We start from the raw sequence: 22,397 nt of genomic DNA, 5'->3' as shown, positions 1-22,397 counted from the left end.
TCAGAGCTCCACCTCACCTATGAGGTGAGCACCCAGGAAGCTAAAATTAGGGAAAAAGTACGTCTTCTTCCCTCTGTTAGGTAGTTGTCTCTTTTCTCTTGGTCTCAACTGATTCCCTATATGCCCCCCACCCCCTGCATTTTTTTTCCCTTCTCAATAATGTGGCAAGCAAGGAACAAAAGCTGAGAAAGAGATTTTAGGGAATGAACAGCCTACACCATGATTAGGGAGTAAAGGAGAGTCTAAGGCAGGAAGCCAGATCTCCCTGGCAGCATGCCTGAATCGCCACCCCCAAACCCAAGGACACACACACATATGCAAACGCATTCTCTCCCCAAATCTTGACAAGTGCAGCACCAGAAATAAATGAGCCTCCTTAAGTGCTAAAAGAAGACAGGGAAACAGTAAGGTGGATTTCATGTCCAAAAAGTTGCACATCTTTTAATTAGATAGTCTCGCTTAGAGATTTCTCTGACTTCAGAACCAATTTGAGACACTTACTAACATTCAGCTTTCACTTGGTGTCTGAAACTTTTAGGAACGCGACTGCAAAAAGAAGGGTTAACCTACATATGCGTGGAAAGTCATTTAAAAGGGCAATGAATTTGTAAATTAAGCCAAGTATTTCCAAATTCTAGATTTTTTAAAGTAACTTTGATGTTTAATCATAAGCATCTTGGGGACAGGGAGCAATAAGAATCTAGCAGGTACTAAGTGTACACTATGTGTGCTGATCGGTTGATATCTAGGGCCCTGGACTCGTGACTCCAATTAGTGAAGAAGAGTTGGTTCACCTGTCTGAAATGATGAAGGAAAAGGTGGATCTGCACACTTCCTGAGGAGTACTATTCAACAGTGTGCTGTGACCAGTATATGCTGTTGGATCCCTGACAGGCTTAGGTGACAGCTGAGTTGAAATAATGGAGGGTCATGTACTGTCAGGAGGAATAGAAGTTAGCTCTGCAGTGAGACTTCTTCCACAGCTCTTTGGTGGCCAGTGATGTTAATTGGTCATCATGGTATCAGTGAATGATCCATCTTGAAGTTGAGCACTTCTCATTCAAGGGTAACAAGCACAGCAAAGGAAGACATTTCCTATTTTTTAAAATAAGAAAATGTACCTATACAGATAAAAGCAAAGGAGACCAGAACTGGGTAAAGGCATTGGTTCCAATGAGTTCTTTACTAATTCGGAGTTTAGTGGATTCAGATTGAAATAATTAATTGTTCAGCCCTGCTTGGCTGTTTAACAACAACCGTGTTAGTTTAATTGTTCCCATTCAAGATAAAGAATTGTGTAATAAGGGCCTCTGAAAAAATAATGCCATTTTAAGTTGAATTTTAATAAGTTCTATTAAATAAGTAAAAAAGCCTTGTTATTGGCACTTAGAAACTTCTGGCATTACAGAGTAAAAACCAAGGGTACTCAGTACATGTGTCAAACTTATTTATGAAAGAAAATTATTCATCCCAGCAGTGATTCAACAAGAAGGTGTGTAATGCTTTCTGGATGTCAAGAACCATTTTAAGAAGTTGCTAATGCTCTTCTGTATGGCCAAGAGGAAGAGTCTGAACAGAGCTCTGACCCTAAGAATGCACGCTGTTCCCAGTGTTCAGACAAGTTGTGTTCCAAAAACATTTGATTGTAAATGACTTGTCTGGCACTTGAGTTGCATTTTTCTAGAGATGGCGATGCAAATAGAAGCACTGAGCCCAGTGGTTTTATTAGGTTGGTGCAAAAGTAATTGCAGTTTTTGCTTTACTTTTAATGGCAAAAACCACAATTACCGTTGCAACAACCTTACCTAAAGGAGGCAGATCCGAGTGTCCCAGTGATAGAGAGAGAAGCCTAGGCATCCTCAGCCCTGCAGATGCTGGGAGTGTTCTGGACATGCCCTGAGGTGCCAGGACCAGCCACTCATGGGAAAGGTGCAATGTTTTTTGAGTAAGACCTAAATGAAATCCAGCTTTAGCTCTGCCATCTTCCAGCTGTTTGTCTTTGGACAAGTTACCCCACTAAACCTGTTTCTTCATCTAAAACAGAAAACATTGCACCAACTTACATGGCAGAACTGGTGTCACCTAAGGGGCTTCTGTTCAAAGTGTCCAAACTCTGTGTCCTTGCAAACATGCTCCCTTTTGGCCTTAATCTTCTATAGCCAATCAATTACCAAGTTCTATAGTTTTTACCTCTTACATTTATCTGAAACGTTTCCATTTACCTCCACCCCATGACACTACCCTGGATCTGCCACGTCAGCATCTCTACCATAGGACCCTTAAATGTGCCCCACTCTCTCCTACCTTGACATTCTCCTTGCAACCAGTATTGTTTCCCTCTAATCCATTCTTGACAGGGCAAGAGCTGGAGAGCGTTTTCAAATGCAAGCCTGATCCTGCGGCTCCTGCTTAAAATCTTTGTTTTTGTTTTTGTTTTTCTTCTCATTGCCCTTTGGATAAAAACCAAACTCCTTAACATGAATTTTAAAGCCCTACTCACTATGCGGCCCCTGCCTCCATCTCATTCCTGACATTCCTCCGCCTCCAACCCCACACACTTGCTTTACTAACTTATTTAAGTCTCTTCAATGTACCACACTGGCCTCCTTTCTTGTATGCAGCCCTGAAACAGGAGATTCCTGGGCTGAGGACACTTTTCCTTCATTGTGCCCCCCTTGCTTCACCAGGCTAACTTCTGTATCCACTGCCCTCTATGAAGGGCATAGGCCAACTCTCACTGTTGGTTATTAGGATTCCAATTGCAACACCCAATACTTCTGTTGATGGCTGTTGTGATGCCTCGGTTCTTGTCTTCTTAGTTTAAAAGAATTTAAACAAAAGACACACGGCAAAGGAGATGCAGCAGAGAGTCATTCACTGCAAAAGAAAAAGAGTCTTTTGAAAGTTAGATGCAGAATAGACAGTATACCCTGAGAGAGAGAGAGTCCAGGGTGGGCTGCTTGTGAGGGTGAGGCAGTGTTGATTACTGCTGGAGAAACCCCCTTTATGGGAGTCTTACATGATAATTCATAAGGAGGTGGGAAGAGGTGTTGCTAGTAAGCACGTTCTGCGTGGTCCTCTGGGTGCACATGCACTGTAGCTGTATGTGCGTGTTCATATATCACATGTCTCATTAGCATCTTAAATCTCCACCCAGGGGTGTGTTTTTTACTATAAATGAGCAAAGGGTCAGTTTGATGACAATTAAAATCAAAATGCACATGCCCTAGAGAAGGGACAGTCCCTCCTGAAGATAGCTTTGCTTAAATGAGCTCAATTATGATGTGAATGCCAAGGCTTATTGTGTTGGCTGTGAGGTCACCACCAATGCTGCATCCCGAGGACATGGTCACTTCCTTGACTATTTATCCTGCCTCACTTCCCCTCTCAAAATACTTTATTGTAATTACTAGCTTAGTTCTCTGGTTTACCTGTAGGTTAAAGGGCTGGCACAGAAAGGCAAGGCAGTAAGTAGTAAGACTGCAGATTTTGAACTGCCTAGGTTAGATTTTAGGCTCTGCTCCATATTTGCTTGTCAAATGACTCATCATCTGTAAGCCTTAATTTCCTCACCTGTAAAATGGGTGGAAATGATACTGCCAATCTTATAAAGTTATTGTGTGAGTTAAATGATGTAATATATATACATACTGATGCATACAGATGCATATATGTGCATATGTAAAAGGTCTAAGTGCATTGACTGGTGCATAAAAATGCCTTCAATAAAAATAAATGCCTTTCAAAAAATGCCTTAAAAATACACATATAAGGGATACTTACTAAGTACGTACAGGCTTTTATTGTTTTGTTTTGCTTTTTAAAGCAAGGTATTCCTGAGACTGTTTTCTTATGAGCCCTTTGTCTCTTTTTCTTCATTTTCCAGTAGCTGGATAAGATCACAGTCTCAAAGTAAAAAGTGTTAACACTGTGTTTGCTTCCCTATTTGCTCATTTTTTTCCCTCCAATCTATGTAGCCTTTAGGTATGACATAAAGATGTGCAGTAGAATGCGGGTGGGCAAAGAAAATATTATATTCACGAAATGTGTTCTCCAGCCAACCAATAAGGCATCCCTTCCTTACTAGTTATAGCCTCTGCTTCTGCCCTTGTCTTTAATCCTTGTCTATTTCTGAGCCCCTTCCTTAGAGGCTACTGGCTGAGGAAGTCTAACATGATGAGGTCCGAGGGTGAAGTTCACTCAGCAAAGACAGGATGGTGGCATGCAAGCAAATTAAAGCATTCTCAGCTTTCCAGTTCACTCTCTCTGCAAAAAAAAAAAAAAAAAAAAAAAAAAAACATAGGTTTTTAGGCTTCTATTTTTAGGAGTTGCCAAATACATTTCAAAAGCAAAACTACAAATTAATGCAGCATGGGGTATGTGACATTTTTTAAGGTCTTTGGAGGAGATGACAAAACAAGGAGCTTCCCACTTTCCAGGGTTGTAAGTTTTTGGGAAAACATCAAGTGCGAAAAATCAATAAACATCCTACCTTGCCACTGAATTGTGTGAGGGTTTCCTGATTACCTGGTAGTCACCAGGCTTTAGAAGAGTTATTGTCATTTCGATTTTCAGATGAGTCACTGGATCTCTTGCCCCCAGGGCCACTTCATTATGATTCAGTGCAAAGTACTGACAGCACTGGGGCTTCCGGAAGGGAGTGGTGTCGGGATGGGGGTTGCTGTTGGCAGGAGGCTTAATTGACACCTTTGATGTAGTCTAAGACAGAACCTGCACCTCCCACTGCTGCTTGGGAGACGTCAGCTTTACGCAGAAAAGGCATCTGCTGATGAATCCTGCATCTCATTCAGCCTGCTCTGGGAGCAGCCTTAGCCATCCTTAAACTCATCCAACCGATTCCCGTTTCTGCGGGTGCTTGGCTTAGTGCTGAGACGGGATTCCGCCCTTGGTATTCAGGTCCAACACTAAGACTGTGTCCATGTTAGAACTCATAGAAGGTAAGTGAAATGCATTGCTGCTCTCCCTTGTGGAAAGCATTTATTTTGCACCCTCAAGAATCTATGTGTCTCCTGGTTAATTCTACTTCACTGACTGTGGGGCTGTAATGCCACAGGTAAAATAGAGGCGACCTGATACATCTTTATAAAACCATGTCTTTAAGTGTTTCATCTGTTGTTAGAGATGATGTTACTCAGAGAAAATAATTGCTTACTTGAGTTCTGTGGCTTTAGTTCAGTTTGGTGAAAATGTGCTTAAAACTTTTGAGAACTGGGTAGAATTTCAGTGATTTGAACTTGTTAGCAGTTTTTCTTTTCAAAGGCAGCAAAGAGAAACTGTGAGGAGTTTCTCAGCATCTGTGGCCAATGACTGTCCTGTTCAAGGCAGGCCCATCACAATCAGGCTAGGGGGATGGACAAGACACAGGTGGATGCAGGACATTTTTCTAGAAGTGAGTTATTATTTATACAAATACAGTGATCTATTTATCAGGTCACTGGAAAGTCACTGGTGATCTGTGCTTATATTTATTCCTGCTGGGTAGTACTAGGTAGCTAAACTGAAGAGTTAAGGATTAATCTCATTGAAAATGTCTCAGGACCATACATTCCTAAAGTCCCTGCTGGCACAGTTAAAGGTATCATTAATACATTCATCAGGAAAGTTGTGAAATGTACATCTTAAAAAATAATTCTGTAACCTGCTGCTCTATGAAACACAGGATTTACAAAACTGTGACTCTCTGAAGGTTACTTCCCCAAAGCTCTTCCTCAGTGTACATATGGAAGGGTGTCTAGAGTTCTAGTAGATGGCTCTCTATATAATTGTTTATTTCTTGCAGAAGATGATTTGTCATGAAAACTATTTAACGTGCAATTTTTCTCTGTGTGTGATTCTTTGTATTTCTAGTTAATGGAACCCCTGGTAGTCAGCTCTCTACTCCGCGCTCAGGCAAGTCACCAAGCCCATCACCCACCAGCCCAGGAAGCCTGCGGAAGCAGAGGGTAAGGAAATAAGCAAGCTGCTTGTTTCAGACCTGTCTCAGCCTCGGTGCAGAGAGGTACAGGTGCCAGCAAATCGTGCTGCTCGTCTCTAGGCGATATCTAAGCTAGAACAGGAGGTGACCAATGGGGGTTGCTTATTGCTGTGGTTTAGAACTCTGGGCTTTTAGCTTCTCTGTAACCTTGTCCAAATCTTAACTTTGAGAAGAATGCACTTTGCTACTTCACTTTTACGTACTCTCCTCTTTCTGTTCTGAATGCACAGGCTTTATTAGCACTAGTTTGTAAGCCTTCTTAGTTGTGATGAGTTTGATTAGATATCACCATTAAGGGAAAGAAGAAGTGCTGTGAATGGAGGGGAGGGCCCTGGTGGAAAATTGCTTATGGTACGGATGGGGCCCCAGAGCAGCAGAGGGTCCATGAGGTAGGGGATGGGAACCTATGACACGTGCTTTTGTGGATGAAACCCACATTGAGCACCTTTTCATCACTACTTGCATTTATGGAGAATTTGGCTGAGCTTGGAGACCACAGTGAAAAAGTTACTGGAAACTGTTAGCTTCTCCACCCTAAGGAAGAGGGTGAGGGTTAGTGCTTCTTTCAGGATGGAGAGACTACTGTTCTTATCTGTCACAACCTGTACTGTTTGTCTTTTCCAGTAATACCAAGGCAAAAATAAAAGTAGTGGGAAGGGGGCAAAGGGGGAGGTACAATGCCAAAAATGGAAGGCCCTTTATGGTCCTGATTTCAGACACGAGGTGGGGGGAATGTACGCTCCTAGGAGGTTTCATGATGGTGCTCACTGAACACTTTAATAAGCGAGAACTCCTTGCCGTCTACTGCACTCAAACGCTGGATTCTTGAGTTTGGTTTCTTTTATTATGTGTTTTGAAACAAAACTTCTGAGTTCCATAAAATTACGTGTCATCCAGGATGGAAGGCCCTCTCTTCAAGATTTCTGCACAGGTTGTGTCTTTAGGCTGCCAGACATCTAAGAGTGCGGGGCAGGGAGATTCAGTTGGTTCCCAGCTCCTTTGGAGCCTGTTACACCAAATATCAAGTTTGGTTATCTTTCTCCACTGATTCACCTGGCATCAGGTGGAGCTTGTTTTGAGTGTTTGATGAAGCCTGGATTTGACACCAGCTTGTCTGCTAAATGGCTGTGGTATCTTAGATAAGCCTATTATCTTTTCTGGGTCTCCGTTGGAAACACAAAACAAAACAAGGAGCCTCTTTCCAGATAGAAATCCCAATAATTCTATTCTACTTCCATCTGAGTGTTTTCACAATGGTTTCTTCTTGGCCACAGTCTAATTTGGAATTTTAAGGTGCTGGAATCATTTGTGAACAACTCAAAGAATTGGCCAAATTTATTTACTCTCCTAAAGGCCCGTCCTTGAGTGAAGGAAGAGCTGGTTGCTCATTCTTTTCTTGTGAACATCACCCAGTGAGGCGTCAATCTATAGGGACCGCCATTAGCTACAGAGCAGGAAGGGCCCTCTTTCTGAGAACATTCTGTCTCTCAGAGTGTATGCTTTGGAGAGTACACCTAGCAAGGAAATCTGTCTTTATTCTTTGAGCTAATTAAACTCAGATTAAAGATTTATTGGTGTCGTTAATGCTTAGTTGTTGAGATTAAGAGTGATTGGGAATTCCCGCTGCAGATCGGAGCTTCTCTCCCTGCTTGTTTATTGAGGAGACCTCCAGCTTAGGGATGTAAAGCTATGCTCAGATGTCCCTTTCCTGGCAGAATAGGGCTAGAATTCGCTTCTTCTGCTTTCTGTATTTCCACTTCAGTGTGATTTTGTCCAACTGAGGCAGAAAATTTCCATTCAGCTCTGTGGCTATTGGCTTATATCATTAACATTTCCAGCACTTGGGGAATGATTATAAGATATGGCTTTCTTATAGATTCTTCATTTTACCATTTAAACGATCAGTGGAAACACCATACTTGAGAGAAAAAAAAATCCCATTTGTTTTAGGAGGACAAAGGGTTTATACCATCTGAAAACATTTATTGAGCACATGTTGTGAGGCAGGGCACTAGGTATATTCTAAGATGATTCCTTTTCCAAGCTTTTGAATTTAGGCCGTAAATGAACGTCCCCACCCATGTGCTGTGTCAGTGCATGAAGGCATTCCCAGATGCTTTAGCCAGAGGAGCTTTCATCTTGGCATATAGGCAACTGTATCAAATAATCCCTCCCAGTTAAAATGGGCCTAGAAGATCCCTAAAAACTGATCTTGTTTCAAATTTGGTTAATGGTCTTCTCAAATGATTGGCTATACTCCTATGCAGGAAATACTGAAATAAGTGAAAGATGGCATGTGCTAAAAGAAGACACTTCAAAGAATAAATTAACTCTTTTTACTGCAGATTGGAAAACAGTAGCTACTTCTATTTTTTCCCTCTGTGTTGCCTAGCAACATGGCCAAGAAAATGAGTTGACTGCCCCCACCCCAACACACACACACACACACACACACGCATGCACGCGCGCCTTGCCCCCATTTTAAAATACAGGAACATGAGCTGTTTTTTCAAAAGGAAGGTTGAGACATTTGACTGGTTTCTTTACAAATAAGAAAATCTAGTTTTTACTTATATTAATTACCAGATTTAATCAGCTTTTTTTCTTCTGTTAAAATCACATTTTTATGTTACCTCTTTTGACATTTTGGAATAGTCTTACACAATAAAGAAACTGCATGCCAGACATTTCTCTTCATAAGCATATTCGTGGCAATGTACCAGGTAACCTATTTTTCCGAAGCAGAGTTATTTAAGTTGCTGCCTACAGGCATTTGACTGGTCACAGAAGCAGAGCCTGGAGACTCTTGTCCCACTCATGAACTTTTTTTGGCCCCATTTCTTAATCCATCAGGAAGAAATGTGTTGTGTTATGTAGGCTGAATGAAGCTCCCCATTATACTCCCACATCACTGACTTTTGTAGATTATCTGATCAGTCAGATGATGTGAGGAGTGGGTGGTACAAAACCGGAGAAAAGCCAACTCTAGACACTCACTGCAGATCTGAGCTGGTTGCCTGGCTACCAACCGAGATCTAGTAGCAGGAAGGGGAGCTAGGAAAGGAGAGAGGAGGTGATGAGTGAGTGGTCGGTTGGAGAACATTGGGAAGGGATTTGGGGTGAGGTGGGTTAATTTTACACACTTTCTGTCGTCCAAACATAATATTTTGAGAAAGCAATGCTTTCTTGGGTTTTATGCTACATGCAACTACAACATTTGAGTTGCTGCTCTGGGACCAGAATTTGCTGAATGCCGTCTGGGCCTCCTGATAAATTATTTTATTGTGAGGTAAGCACGTTCCTTTTCTACCAAGAATGGGAAGGAAATGGTCAAGGAAGAATTGCCTAGTCACATAGTAGTGGAGTTGACCTTTACAGACCTCAGGGGCTATGCAACTCAACGGGAATCAAGGAAGGTGAAAGATTATGAGTAGGCCAAGCGGTATTTTCTTGCCAATAAGGCGAAACCAGCACCATTTTGTTTATTTAGATGGTTTCTCTATTATTATCTTTCCTCCTACTCCAAGTTGGTGACTTGAAAAGGTCTAATAATATTAGAAACTGGGGATGCCCATTCAGTGTTGCTCCCAGGAGAGCCACAGGGCACCCAAGAAAGCCGAGTAAACAAATCTATACCGCCCTTCATCTTGCAGGACCTGTACCGCCCCCTCTCTTCGGATGACTTGGATTCAGTAGGAGACTCAGTGTAAAAGAAACAGTGGAGCAATGTATATGGTTTGTGATTGGCTGAAGGTTTCACATTTCCTAAGCAAAAGTCTAACAGCAAAATACACAAAAGAGCTTTGCATACCTTGAAATGATAAAAGACCACATCATCCGAAAGTAAATATGTATGCATTTTGTTTTCATGATGTTCAACCTTGAAATTGAGAGATTTTTAAAAATGTCTCCCACATGGATTTGATTGGGGAGAGTCTGAACACAAAATGCCAAGATTTTTGTACAGGGTCTGGCTCCAGATGAATTTCATACACGGACACAATATTGAGTACAAGAACACACTAATCATGTTGCAATATAGAGCCAGAATTTCTGTAGATGGAGTTTTCTTCTTAATCATAAGTAGACATAGAGATATAATTTTTCTGTACTTCCTGTAAAGCATATTAAAACGGCACTAGCAGGCATATTTTTTCTTAAGGTTATTTTGTTTTTAAAATTTGAATTGCTTGGTTTTTAGAGGTACTTTTATTGCAAAATAATAAAAATGCTTGGGTAGATATTTTTTGTCCCTAGACAGTAGAAAAAGCTACTTACTGTTTTGTGGGTTAGTATATCTGACAGAAAAAGAAAAATTATGACAACGACACATCTCATAAAGGCTCTAAAGTTAGGCTTTAGGAACTTTCCTTGTTTTTGTTGTCAAGTAAATTTTATTTTTTAAAGTTATTTTATTAGAAACTATAAATTTAGCTTAAGCTATATGCCAACATGAAGAACATGGCCAATGGCATTGCTATAGATTGTATAATTTTTTCTTACAATCATATACATAATTTTTTGAATGTGTAAAAACTAAAGCTGGGAATTTTTTTTTTTTCATGCAGACCTAAAAAAAATTGTGTCTGGACTTTTTCCAAGAAATCCATTTGAAAAGCAAAATTCACTTAAATGGTGCTGTATAAATCAGGCCCAGAGTATCCAAATCTCCACTCTGAAAAATTCTCAATCTTGCTGGTGTTTTGGAAATTTTCATATGCAAAACTCCTTTTGTGTTAAACCAATTAAGTCTATGATTATAACCCATTGTTAAACATTAACCTACTAATTCTGCTCTTCTAGTCCTCTATTTTAAAAATTATAGTTGGCTTTGCTTAAACATAAAATAATTATTTTAAAGTCTGAATGTTAAAAATTAATTTAATGTGTATGGTCTATTGTATTTAAGCCATATCCTAGTGGTCATTTACTTTTACTAGTTCAAACACTAACAATTTAAGACTTGTGAAGCATGGTTTTGATATTCTTCAGGCTTGACATATCTCAGTAGGTGATAAATTAAAAATGTTTGATGCCATTTGGAGGCTTTTACATGATTTTTTTTTCAAATTTTACTTGAAAACAATTTTTAAATGTTTTATTCAAGATGGAGAGAAATTCAGTTGTCGCACGCTGTTTTAAATGTTATTGATTTATCTCCCTGATAAATTGTTCAACTAGCAAATTTTACCATCTGGTTTATAGTTACATATGTTACCATCTCACTTTACAAGTGAATAAAATATTCCAACCAAAAGAAGAAGAAGAAGAAAAACGTCCAGGCAATCTAACAGCATTTGAAAACTTAGCCCTATAATAATTAGTGCCTCATTATGCTGTCTGTTGGAGAGAAAGACACTTCTCTGGCAGGTTATTCAAGAGCTGCAAACTGAACCATTCCATCTTGAAAGAACAGTTCGTAATAATACCTGTTCCAGACTTCAGGTTTTAAAACTGTTTCCAATAGAAGTGACCAGAGACTCCTGCTGAGATCAAAAGGCTGCTTTGTTTTAGCTGAAACAGTAAACATCTGTGAGGTTGCCTACGCTGGTGTCTGTTTTAGTTATGTCTTTGTAAAATGCATTACTTAATACAGTTGGGTCCATAAAAGATTAGTATGTATTTGACTAAACTGCCAAAAATACAAAGAAAGCAGTGGAACAGTTACTTTAAATCTGGTGGGGTCAGATGGTCCAGAACAAAAATAAATTCCAATAATTTTAACTTCCCTGCACTGTCAATCTTATGGACTACTACTGCTAGAAAGATCCAATAAAGGCTATTTGTTCTAAGCGGTAGATATTGCCAATTGATATGGAGCCCATAGCTTTGTTTAGACAGGGCAAAAAGAAACTGAACTTGTACTAATTGCCGATAGATATCGTGGCCAACTTTCCATTCAAGCAGTTCCAAGGGAAGTGCTTTCCACAGCATTTAATCTCTTGAACATATGACTTCTATTAAAGGACTGTTCAGGGGCTATATATATCATTTACTTTTTGAAAGTAAAGTCCCTCAGAGATTGAAACAGCACACCATTTATAGTCTTTGAGATCTCTTTTTATGCAAAACATAATTCTATTAAACTAAAGCAGAAATAAAAAATTCTTAGCAACAAACCAGAAGTTTTCAGTTCATTGGTGGAACAGAATTGGTGATTTATAGGCACTTATGATTCAGTTACTTATAGAATTCTTTATAAAAAAAAATTCGGCAATGAATTTTTAAATTGTTCTACTGAGCAGGGAATACTTCAGCAAAAGCCATGCAGTTTTGTCCTAATGATAATCCTTAAATGCGCTCTGAAGACATCGTGCTGTAGTTCAAAGTTCGATACTTTTTCACTTGCACTCACTTTTTTCTTAGATGTAGACATTGTAGAAAAAGATATTAAGAATATTTCCCTGCTTTCAGCATTTTAGAAGTGCAAAAGTTAAAAATATATAAAGTATGAAGTTCAGTGTGAACTCAAAAGACTATAGTTCTGAAAGCCACATGGTGTGTTTTTGTCTTGTTTAATCAACTAGGCAGGGGGAAAAATCTAGACAGTTTCTGTACTGCCATAGAATTTTAAGAAGTGTCAGGTTCTCTCATCTGTATACATCCCTGTGCGCATATATATTGGCTCATCTAAATATTAAGAACCCAAAAAACATTTTCTAAAACCATTTGAACCAGCGCTAACGTACTATATATATACCCTACATAACCAGCCGGGGAATTTCCAACACATGCCCTGAAGATCTATACATGATTGGGCTCTTTTTCTTTCTTTCTTTCTTTCTTTTGCTTAAAAACAATGAAGTGTGCAAGTCAGATTCCTTAATGAAAGTGAATGAAGATATAAAATAATATTCCTGAAAATTCCACATATTTTAATTCTTGGACTGCTAAATTTTTCATACGTGGCCATATATTTATACAGGTGTTTGGGTGTTTATGTAAATTTGCCAGGCTTGGTGTGTATGTGGGTATGCTTCTGTAAGTATCTGTGTATGTGTATAAACCATCAATAGTAAAATATAGTATTTGTGATACAGCCTTATACGTTACTGGCTCTTGTGGAATTATACATAAAATCTTCATGTCATAAAGTGTTACTCTGTGACATATTAGTTGGGGCATGTTTAAATTAAAAAGCAGTTTGCTCAACTAGTATGGCAAATGGTTCCAAATATTCAGATATACTGATTTATAAAAAAAAGATTTAAAAAATTTGTCTTAACTATTAAATATAACATTAATGTTTATATCGATATATCTTTGTGTTCGATTATTAACAAGATTGAATACTATGATTTTTTTCTATTGTGTGTGTATGGATGGCTTGTAGTGGTTGTCAATCACTATATGCTAAAAAAATGAAACATTGATACAGTTGCAGATTGTCAAGTATAATGTTGGAACATAAATAGAAGAGAATCCAGAGTCTATTTGATATGAAGTAAGTTTAAAAACAAAGCCAGATAACCTGTAAGGCAATTCTGTATGTTCTTTCAAAACTCTAAACTGTTGACAAATTTCGAATATACTTGCTGTATGTGTGTATGTATCTACATAAATATATACACACTTGAAAATGTTAATTGAAAGAATTTACTATATATGCATACATTTGCTCATTTATGCATATTTGCATTAACCTTGCTAGCATCTCTATTTGTGCATGTTAGTGACAACTGTCTTTGATTGAAATATCCCACAGAGGCATAGTGTGAAAAATAGAGATATACTGAATTCAATATACCAATTGCCTGATATAGTGCGTTGTACTGTCAGTTGAAAAAATTTGTAATTTTGTGCCTGTTACGCATGTGGAAAAAAGAGGAAATCAGAGGCCCTCACTATAATTTTTAAGGGTGCATGACATACGATGTCTTTAAAATATGGTTCATTTTAGTAGATTATGGATAAATTCCAAGATAGTATGAATGATGCATGTAATACATGAGTGTTTGTATTATATATGGCCACAAAATGTTTTTGAAGCCAGGGTAGTAGATACCTAAAAGTTATAGGCAAAGAAGTATGAAAGTTAACTTTCTGTGATGTGTTTTTGAGGAGTTGATACTCATCAGTAAGCAAGGAATTGAGTTTATTTTTTCTAAGAACTCTTTACTTTGAAATATATTATGAATATTGTAAATTTGGATAACATTTTTATAAAGAGGTTACATACTTTCTGCTCACAGTTTCAGTTGATTGGATGTGTATTCTCTTTAAAAAAAATTTGGTGTTAAAACATTTGACACAGCAATATCTTTTTTAAATCCATCAACTGAGTCCATCAGCAGAGCTTTATAGAGCTAAGGGTTGACAAAATGTTTCATTGAACTACCCAATTTTGAAAGTTCAATTACTTTGTGCTGTGGTTTCATTGTAAAATGTTGTACCTTGTGTTTCACACTGGACCATGTTATTCCTCTTGAAGTTAACTTTGTGACACTTACCACCTTAGAATAACTATGTAATAAACAGGAAAAACTGCCTATGTTGTTCAGTGAGTTTCTTTCAGAAAACTTGATAAGTAGACACTGAAATTGAAATGACCACGTGTGGGATAAGGGTGACCTTCACAATCACGTGTATGGCATTCTTCTGTTGTAATTAGCATCAATGAGTGATATTTGAGAGACTGCAGAATGGTACCACATAACGTCTAAAGTGTAAAATGCTGACAGTAATAACAAAATAAGATTATTTGATGAAGAATTCTGTTTCAGGTAGTTGCATTAAAATCAGGACTCTACCTTCCTTTCAAGGTTGCCTTAAAGGAGGAATTTGTCAGACATATTGATAACTCATTGAAGAGAAGAAATTAACATGCAGTTTTAAAACCACTAATGGTGTCCTTGGCTTGAGGGCATTTTTCCCAAGGTGACCTAATTTGCAGGGGAAAAAATGTGCATGTGTATGTGAGCGTGTCTGTGTATGTATTTATACAAGCTATTTCTTTTAAAATCACCGGATAAATATATAGTTTTAAAAATAAAGTTAATTAAAATAATGATAATAAAATACTTGACTCTAATTCAGAACAAAAATCATAATATATTTCATTTCCAAAAGCATAGAAAAGGATGTTAAAGAGGATAGGAAATTCTGCTGACCGAGCTAGAAAAAATACATACATATTTTTTTGAGACAGACTCTTGCTCTGTTGCCCAGGCTGGAGTGCAGTGGTGTGGTCTTGGCTCACTGCAACCTCCGCCTTCTGGGTTCAAGTGGTTCTTGTGCCTCAGCCTCCTGAGTAGTTAGAATTACAGGTGTGTACCACCTTGTGCGGCTAATTTTTGTATTTTTAGTAGAGACAGGGTTTCGCCATGTTGGCCAGGCTGTTCTCGAACTCCTAACCTCAAGTGATCCACCCACCTCAGCCTCCCAAAGTGCTGGGATTACAGGTGTGAGCCACCGCACCCAGACGAAAAAATATTTTATATTACAATTACAATATAAGTTCCAAATTCTGGTTTTAAATCTAACATTTTTACTAGTTTTACTTTAATCTTTGAATTACATTAACTTTAATTGGTTCTCTATTATTTCCATGATAAATGTCCATAGCAATGATCACAGCAAAATACAATCCATGTCCATAGCAGTAACCATTGGTAGGAATGTTTCCAAATTTATAAAAATTTCAAATTGTAGTTACAGTTTCTTAATATCACCAGAGTTTAACTTAAAATGTAGCAGATGCCTAGAAGAGTAGTGAGCTCCCTTCATTACAGGTTGGGAATCCCATTTGAGGAGTAAATCATGGAGGGAATTATTCTATCCAGAGGAAATACAGTAGATGACTTCCTGGGCTGCTTCCAAACTACGATTTCATGAAGGGTGTAACTCATGAGAGGAGGCATGTGACTACCCAATGACACAAGTCTCTTTGGGACAAATCATTCAGATTATCAATTTATAGACCTTGGCTTACATGAGTATAGTGACTGGACAATTGAGGCCAGAAAAACTACCCAATACAACAAACGGTACAGATCTAGTTGTAACTAAGTGCATTTGTCTTTGAAATCTTGGCTCTCGTGGTTTCACTAACGTAGCCGTAACACCATTGTTTCCATTCGCGTTTTCTCCTCCTTTCAGTAAACCAACTTCATGAGTAACAGTTTTCTAGTCTTTTGAAAAAATTATCCAAATCTTTATGATAACATTTTACATTTTTCAGTATTCATTCTTACTTATGCTCATGCTTATCTGTGCCATAAACTTTATTTAGGCTGAACGTACTACTATGAAGATTGCAGACAAAGGAATTTGGAAAAAGCAGTTCCTTTGTGCCTTGTTTCAAATAGTGGAGCCTTATTGGTAATTGCAGAGTGATGCCTTCAACTTATTGTTCTATATCCAGTTGGGAAATAAATAAATGTATGGCTTTTCTGTATCATATAGAATTCTGTGGGTTTCAAGCTCTCTACACCAAGATTATTATTTAATTTTGTTAGAGATCATCTTTAGAGCTTCTGTGGATCTAAAGTCAAGATCACCAAGACAACTGTTTGAGTTTGTTAAAAATGTATTGCTTGTGTTTCCTTTATAAGATTGATTCAGAAATCATATGACCGTGATTACTTGATGTCTAAATTATTTTTAACCATTTTTCAAATCAATATCAATTCAGTGAGGTAGTAATTGTATGCCAAGATAAAATGTGAAGTGGAAATGCGCAATTATCCAGCTAAAGCTAAAGTTGTGTGGTGAGATTTTTCTACCTTGATTAGATCAATTCTCTCAATTGGATATTTTCAAAATCTTTATGCAGCGTGGACCCCAGCTGAGTGACAACATTAATACAAATGGCAAGAGTAACTCACACCATTTAAAGTGAACTCTTTTCCACTACACAGTCATCAGATACATCTTGATAAAATGTGGTTAGGGTTGTTATGTCAGCTTTCTCACTTACTTCAAAAAGTGTGATATGTTCTCCATCTGTTATATGATCCCAAGCTCAATAGCTACACTTAGGGTGTGTTCTTACTTAGGGCAGTGCTTTTATGAAGGTGTGCCATAAAAGCATCCAGGTGCCAGCAACCTGCCCAAATGGTTCCCATTAAGTCTGCTTGGGGGTGATGACATTTCAAATGTCACAACATCTCTCAGAGCAGCTAATTGCCCTAAATTCTAAAATAACTGTATGTTTTGTACTGTACACCCAGATGCCTTGGAATTAGCAAATTGAAGCAAACGTAAAATCTTGTTGGCATGTGGACTATAAAATGGTTTATCTGCTCAGAAAAACCAAAAAGGTAAATTGATTTCATTTACAAGCAATGAAAACATATAGGTGGGCTTTTCAGCATCCGTTGGTTGTAAACAAAGGCTGGTTAATCTCATTAAGTTAATTCTAAAGAGCAAGCACTGACACATTTTGCCTTTACTATGTTCGAAATCCTTTTGTTGGACTTATGGATAATAATAGAAATGTTCCAGCAGGGTCTAAGTTAGTCTATTTAGGTGGTTTAGTGAAGAATTGGTGGATTACCCAAAGAGCCATCCTGATTACCAAAATGGCTTCAACTGGGAGACAGAGCAAAAACATTAGGAGACCAGATCAGAATCTAAACGATAACAGACTGGAAGGATATTAATGTAATAAAGATGACATTTAACGTGAGGAAATGTGAAGTCCTGGACTTGGCCCAAGACAGCCTTTCAAACACACACCAGGGAGACACGACATAGGTGTGGGCTCACTGTAAAGGTGAAATGCTATGGCCTTATCCACATAAGCCAATAAGACCTTGAAGTGAATTGATACTGTATTCATGAGAAAGAAAACTCTATCCATCTCTGCTTTGTGCTAGTCAGAGCACACCCAGAATATTGCATTCATTTTCAAGCACCAGGGTTTTTTTTTTTTTTTGTAGAGACAGGGTTTCACTATGTTGCCCAGGGTGGTCTTGAATTTGTGGGCTCAAGGAAGCCTTCTGCCTCAGCCTCCCGACGTGCTGGGAAGACACAGACGGAGACCAGTAGCTATTTTCAAACACCTGAAAGCACTGTCAGGTGAAAAGTGGATTAGACCTGTACTGGGCAACTCTAGAAATCAAAGATAGGACCAATAAATGGACAACATAGAGGGACATAATTTCAACATAACTTACAGAAGAACTTCCTTTTTTTTTTTTTTTTTTTTTTTTTTTGAGATGGAGTCTCACTTAGTCACCCAGGCTGGAGTGCAGTGGTGCGATCTCGGCTCACTGCAATCTCCACCTCCCGGGTTCACGCCATTCTCCTGCCTCAGCCTCCTGAGTAGCTGGAACTACAGGCACCCGCCACCACGCCTGGCTAATTTTTTTTTTTTATTTTTAGCAGAAGAACTTCCTTTATTTTGCCTCCTATTAATGATGAAGGGCTGCCTCAGGAAGTAGTATGTTCAGTACTAGAAGTATTTGGACAGAGGCCATCTGACCACCCACTGGGATTTCTGTAGGGGGCATTTGGTCTCTGAATGGAAGTGGGCTAGAATAGGTAATATTTAAGGTCCATCCCAGTCCCCCAAACTCTTTGAATCAGCGAATGGTCACCATCTTGGAAAAGTATTTAGTATTAACTATCTTACTTCTTTGGGAAAAAAGAGATAACACTATTAGAAGTTTAATACATTTATTTTACTCTCTTTGAGAATAATAAATAAAATGAGAGCTTTCCATTTTCAGAGAACTCTGTATGTCCATAAGTATGTTTTTCTCTTAACTGCCCATCATCTGTTACTCTCAAGCAGCAGAAAATTTGAAATGACTTGGGATACATTTTCAGAAACACAAAAACACAGTTGTAACATTGAAAATAAGCAGTTATAAACATAAGCAAACTTGTGTTAACCCTACTTTTTTTTCCTTTTTTTATTTTCTACCAGAGCCTAAAATCCTTGAGAGATTTTTGTTCAGAAAGCAGAGAAAACCCAGCTGGCATTGTGACAAGCATTCAGGGATCAGCCATTTGGTGGCACTGTTAAATCCAATTCATTAGTTGATAGGGCGGTTAAGTGAATAATAGCTCACAAGTTTATAGAACGTTACAGTTTAAACGATGTTTTCATGTACTATGGGTCAGAGCTCTGTATCGAGTACCTGATGTTCTTACTAAAAGAACAAGCTTTTGGGACTGAGTGTCTAAATTGTGAACATCTTTGCTAGGAAACATGCTACTGGTCTATTAATTTGGTGAAAGAATGTGTCTTTGTATTCTAAATTTAAAACACCACGTGACAAGGCAGCACCTGCCAGCCTAAACCACACCATGTGTCTCCATTATGAAATACCATTTGTGCTGCTGCTGGGAGAAATTCAAGGTCCAGAAAGCCCAGAAGAAGGTCTACATTGTAGACGTTTACTTAGTGCTTTTCTGTTTGGAACACCATTATGTCTGCAGCAAAAACAATGACCCAGAGGATGAAGGATCTCACTGTTCTGGAAAACACACACCTTCCCCTCAAATGTGGTTATGTTTATTTTCTTCAGTTATTGACATAATAAATCTGCCTTGTGTCAGCCTCATACTGCAATATTATAAATAACAAGGTTTTCACAAAAAGACGTCCATCCGTAAAAGTCAGCAGAGCGTGGCTTAGAAGCTCCTACATTTATAGTCCCTTCCACAGAGTGGGTTATGGGTACATAGTGTCACACTAAGAAAAACTCTGTGTCAAGGTGACGATCTCAATCCGTTTTTCTAGCCTGACATATGAGAAATGTGTGCTGCTGGTTACAAAAGATAGAAAAACAGCTCAAGTCACCAGGCTTACTGAGGGGGGATTTTTATAATATTGGAAAATAAAGGGGACATTACACAAACTGTGTAATATTCAGGGGTACACAAGGGTCATCTCTCAACTTTTAGCCTGTTCTGTAGAAAAGCAGATATACTATTGCTATTACTTTAACTTTCATCCCAATGGTGTCAACTGTGAGCTTTGATGAACTTGACCAATGGGACTTGCTCATCTTAGTCACACCCAGGAAAACGTTCTATGATGTTTGACTTAGATGGCTCTGCAGTGACTTAGGCAGCATTTCCCCAGCTCTATTAATCTTTTTAATGAAAACTAAAATCTTTGAATCTCCTATGCAGGATACTGTAGACCATAATGAAATTACGTCAAACCTCTTTCCTCCTACTTCGTACATACTTTAAGGCTGAATGGGTTGGGGAGGAGGTTGAAGGGAAACAGGTAAGCAGAGGAAAAATAGGTCAGCTTTGCTTCTCGCCACCTCTTCATTATTAATTCAACTACAGATGCTCTTTCCCTTCTCTCTGCTCCACAGACAGCCAGCACCATGAGCCAATGCCGCCCGCCCCCTCACCGCCTCCTGCTCCCATCAGGCCAACCAAGTGGATAAACCCAGGGAAACAGAAGGAAGATCTTTTAGGACAAGCTGTGTTCACTATTTAGAAATAGCATTGAAATGTGCAAATTGTTTTCTCAGGAAATAGATGCAGAGATGGAAACATTCATTGTTAAAGTACTGCCCCATAGCCAATCATAATATTAAATATTTGGTCCTGTTTTGTCCTCTGAGCTCTCGCATACAGTTGTTACCCTGTTTGCTTTCATGGATCTTGGGTCGAAATCAAGCAAAACTACAAGGCCTAGGCTTTTATTGTTGTCTTTACTTCAGACTTATTATGTAACGTTTAACAAACCAATAACCTACTCAGTGCTTACGTTTTCATCTCAAAATGCAAATGACAACCCCACTCTTTAACCTTTCTCCTAAAGTTGTGGTAGGGTGGAGTATTTAATTCTTTTTAGGATATTTTATAAAAACGAACTGAAGAGAAACGTTTTCTGTCAGAAAAATAGAAAACATAGTGGATGGCATCAGAATGGTGCCACATTTGAGGGCCATTTGCCGATAGACTGTGGAAGAGTGAGGTGAGATGCCTGAACTCTGCCAAACCCAAGGAGCGAGCTAAAGGACTCTGATTTTGAGCAAAAGGAATAAGAAGTCATGGAACATTCAAGTTCACAATAACCAGCTTGATCCTGTTATCACAGTCTATTCTTGGTTAATAGGGAGAGAGGGAGATGTGGCCCCAGTTGAATATGCTGAAGACATCTTTTTCCAAGTGTTAAATCCTCCCTAGCATGGGCAAAGTTTTCTCCTGAGATTCAGGGCTGGGCATGGTCCCTGGAAACTCAGGCATTCTGACCCAGTTTTTGAATTACCGGTTTCTGTTCCCCTACAGAGCTCTCAGCATGGCGGCTCCTCTACGTCACTTGCGTCCACCAAAGTCTGCAGTTCGATGGATGAGAACGACGGCCCTGGAGAAGGTGATGAGCTTGGGACTTGGTATCTGAGGAGGCAGAGGATGGGTTGGCTAAATTTACCCCGAGAAACTGTAGCTTCTCAAGCAGAATGACGTGGACAAGGCTGAGCAGCTCCTGAGGGTCAATCACAAGGGGATAGGGTTGAATATGGTGCCCACCAGGGATTGGTATCTGCTCTGTGAGAATGGGAAGGGGAAGTTGGCCCATTTTGGAGACATTTCCCATCCTCTGAGGGCATATGTATGCTAAGAAGGCCAGCTATTGCCTGCTTTGGAAATAAGAGGGGATCGCTGGGATCGTGGCTGCTTTTGTTTTCCCAAACTCTGTTCACTTTCAGTGTTACTTTAAGTGAACAAAGGCCATTCAAATTTAAAGACAATTTATTCTTTTGACTGTTGTAGTCTCACAGATGTCCTCTAAATTAAGTGAACTCAATACATGAAATATGGTTTTACAAAAAGAATTGGTGGAAATTGCAAAAATATCCTTGAGCTAATTCACTCCAGAATGTCTCCGTGATGTGGTCAAATGATCAGGATTCCAGAAATGACTTTTTCACTAACTCACTGGATTGTTTTGGACAAGCATCTTCAACTCTCTGCATCTTAATTCCTCTCCTATGAAATGGAGATTGTGAATCACACCTATTTCCTTCCTGAAGGTTGTTACCAGGTTCAAGTCAACTGTGGGGAAGTATTTGGAAAAGATAAAAGTGATACCATCAAGCCACTGTTAAGGAATCTGCTTCTCTTATTTGTTTTAAATGATATGATTTAATCTTTTTTTCCGAAAAAAGTACCCTTTGGGAAGTGCTTTTATTATATTAAGTGAAATATGTGATTTACAGTATAATTATTTTCTGACTACAATGCAACATCAGAATTTTTTATGTTTCCACAAATATGAAATTCAGCCACCTAGAAGTCTCTTTTGTTCCAAAGTGTTTTGTATTCTTTGAATGAAATCACATGGTTCTTGATTTAAACCTTCTTTTCTTCTTTTTTTTTTCTTTTTTGAGATGGAGTCTCGCTCTGTCTCTCAGGCTAGAGTGCAATGACGCTATCTCAGCTCACTGCAACCTCCACCTCCCAGGTTCAAGCAATTCTCCTGCCT

General features: G+C 38.7%; 1 protein-coding gene across 5 annotated transcripts in view; it reads left to right on the top strand.

Moving 5' to 3' along the window:
- Positions 1-22,397, top strand: part of DCLK1 (doublecortin like kinase 1) — a 346,715-nt gene that overhangs the window by 257,723 nt on the left and 66,595 nt on the right. For 2 of the 5 annotated variants that reach the window (XM_055245218.2, XM_055245219.2), the window contains exons 5-6: positions 5,869-5,963; positions 21,203-21,287. In XM_055245218.2, the coding sequence (XP_055101193.1) occupies positions 5,869-5,963; positions 21,203-21,287 (180 nt within the window). Of the gene's footprint in view, positions 1-3,986; positions 4,959-5,868; positions 5,964-9,648; positions 14,485-21,202; positions 21,288-22,397 lie in introns of those variants that run through there. The other 3 variants (XM_055245223.2, XM_055245221.2, XM_055245220.2) reach the window with 3 other exon arrangements.

The sequence above is a fragment of the Symphalangus syndactylus genome, chromosome 15 (genome assembly GCF_028878055.3).
Source record: "Symphalangus syndactylus isolate Jambi chromosome 15, NHGRI_mSymSyn1-v2.1_pri, whole genome shotgun sequence".
Taxonomy (NCBI): Eukaryota; Metazoa; Chordata; class Mammalia; order Primates; family Hylobatidae; genus Symphalangus; species Symphalangus syndactylus.
Note: the sequence above shows the minus strand (reverse complement) of the source record. Positions and strands in the feature narration are given on the sequence as shown.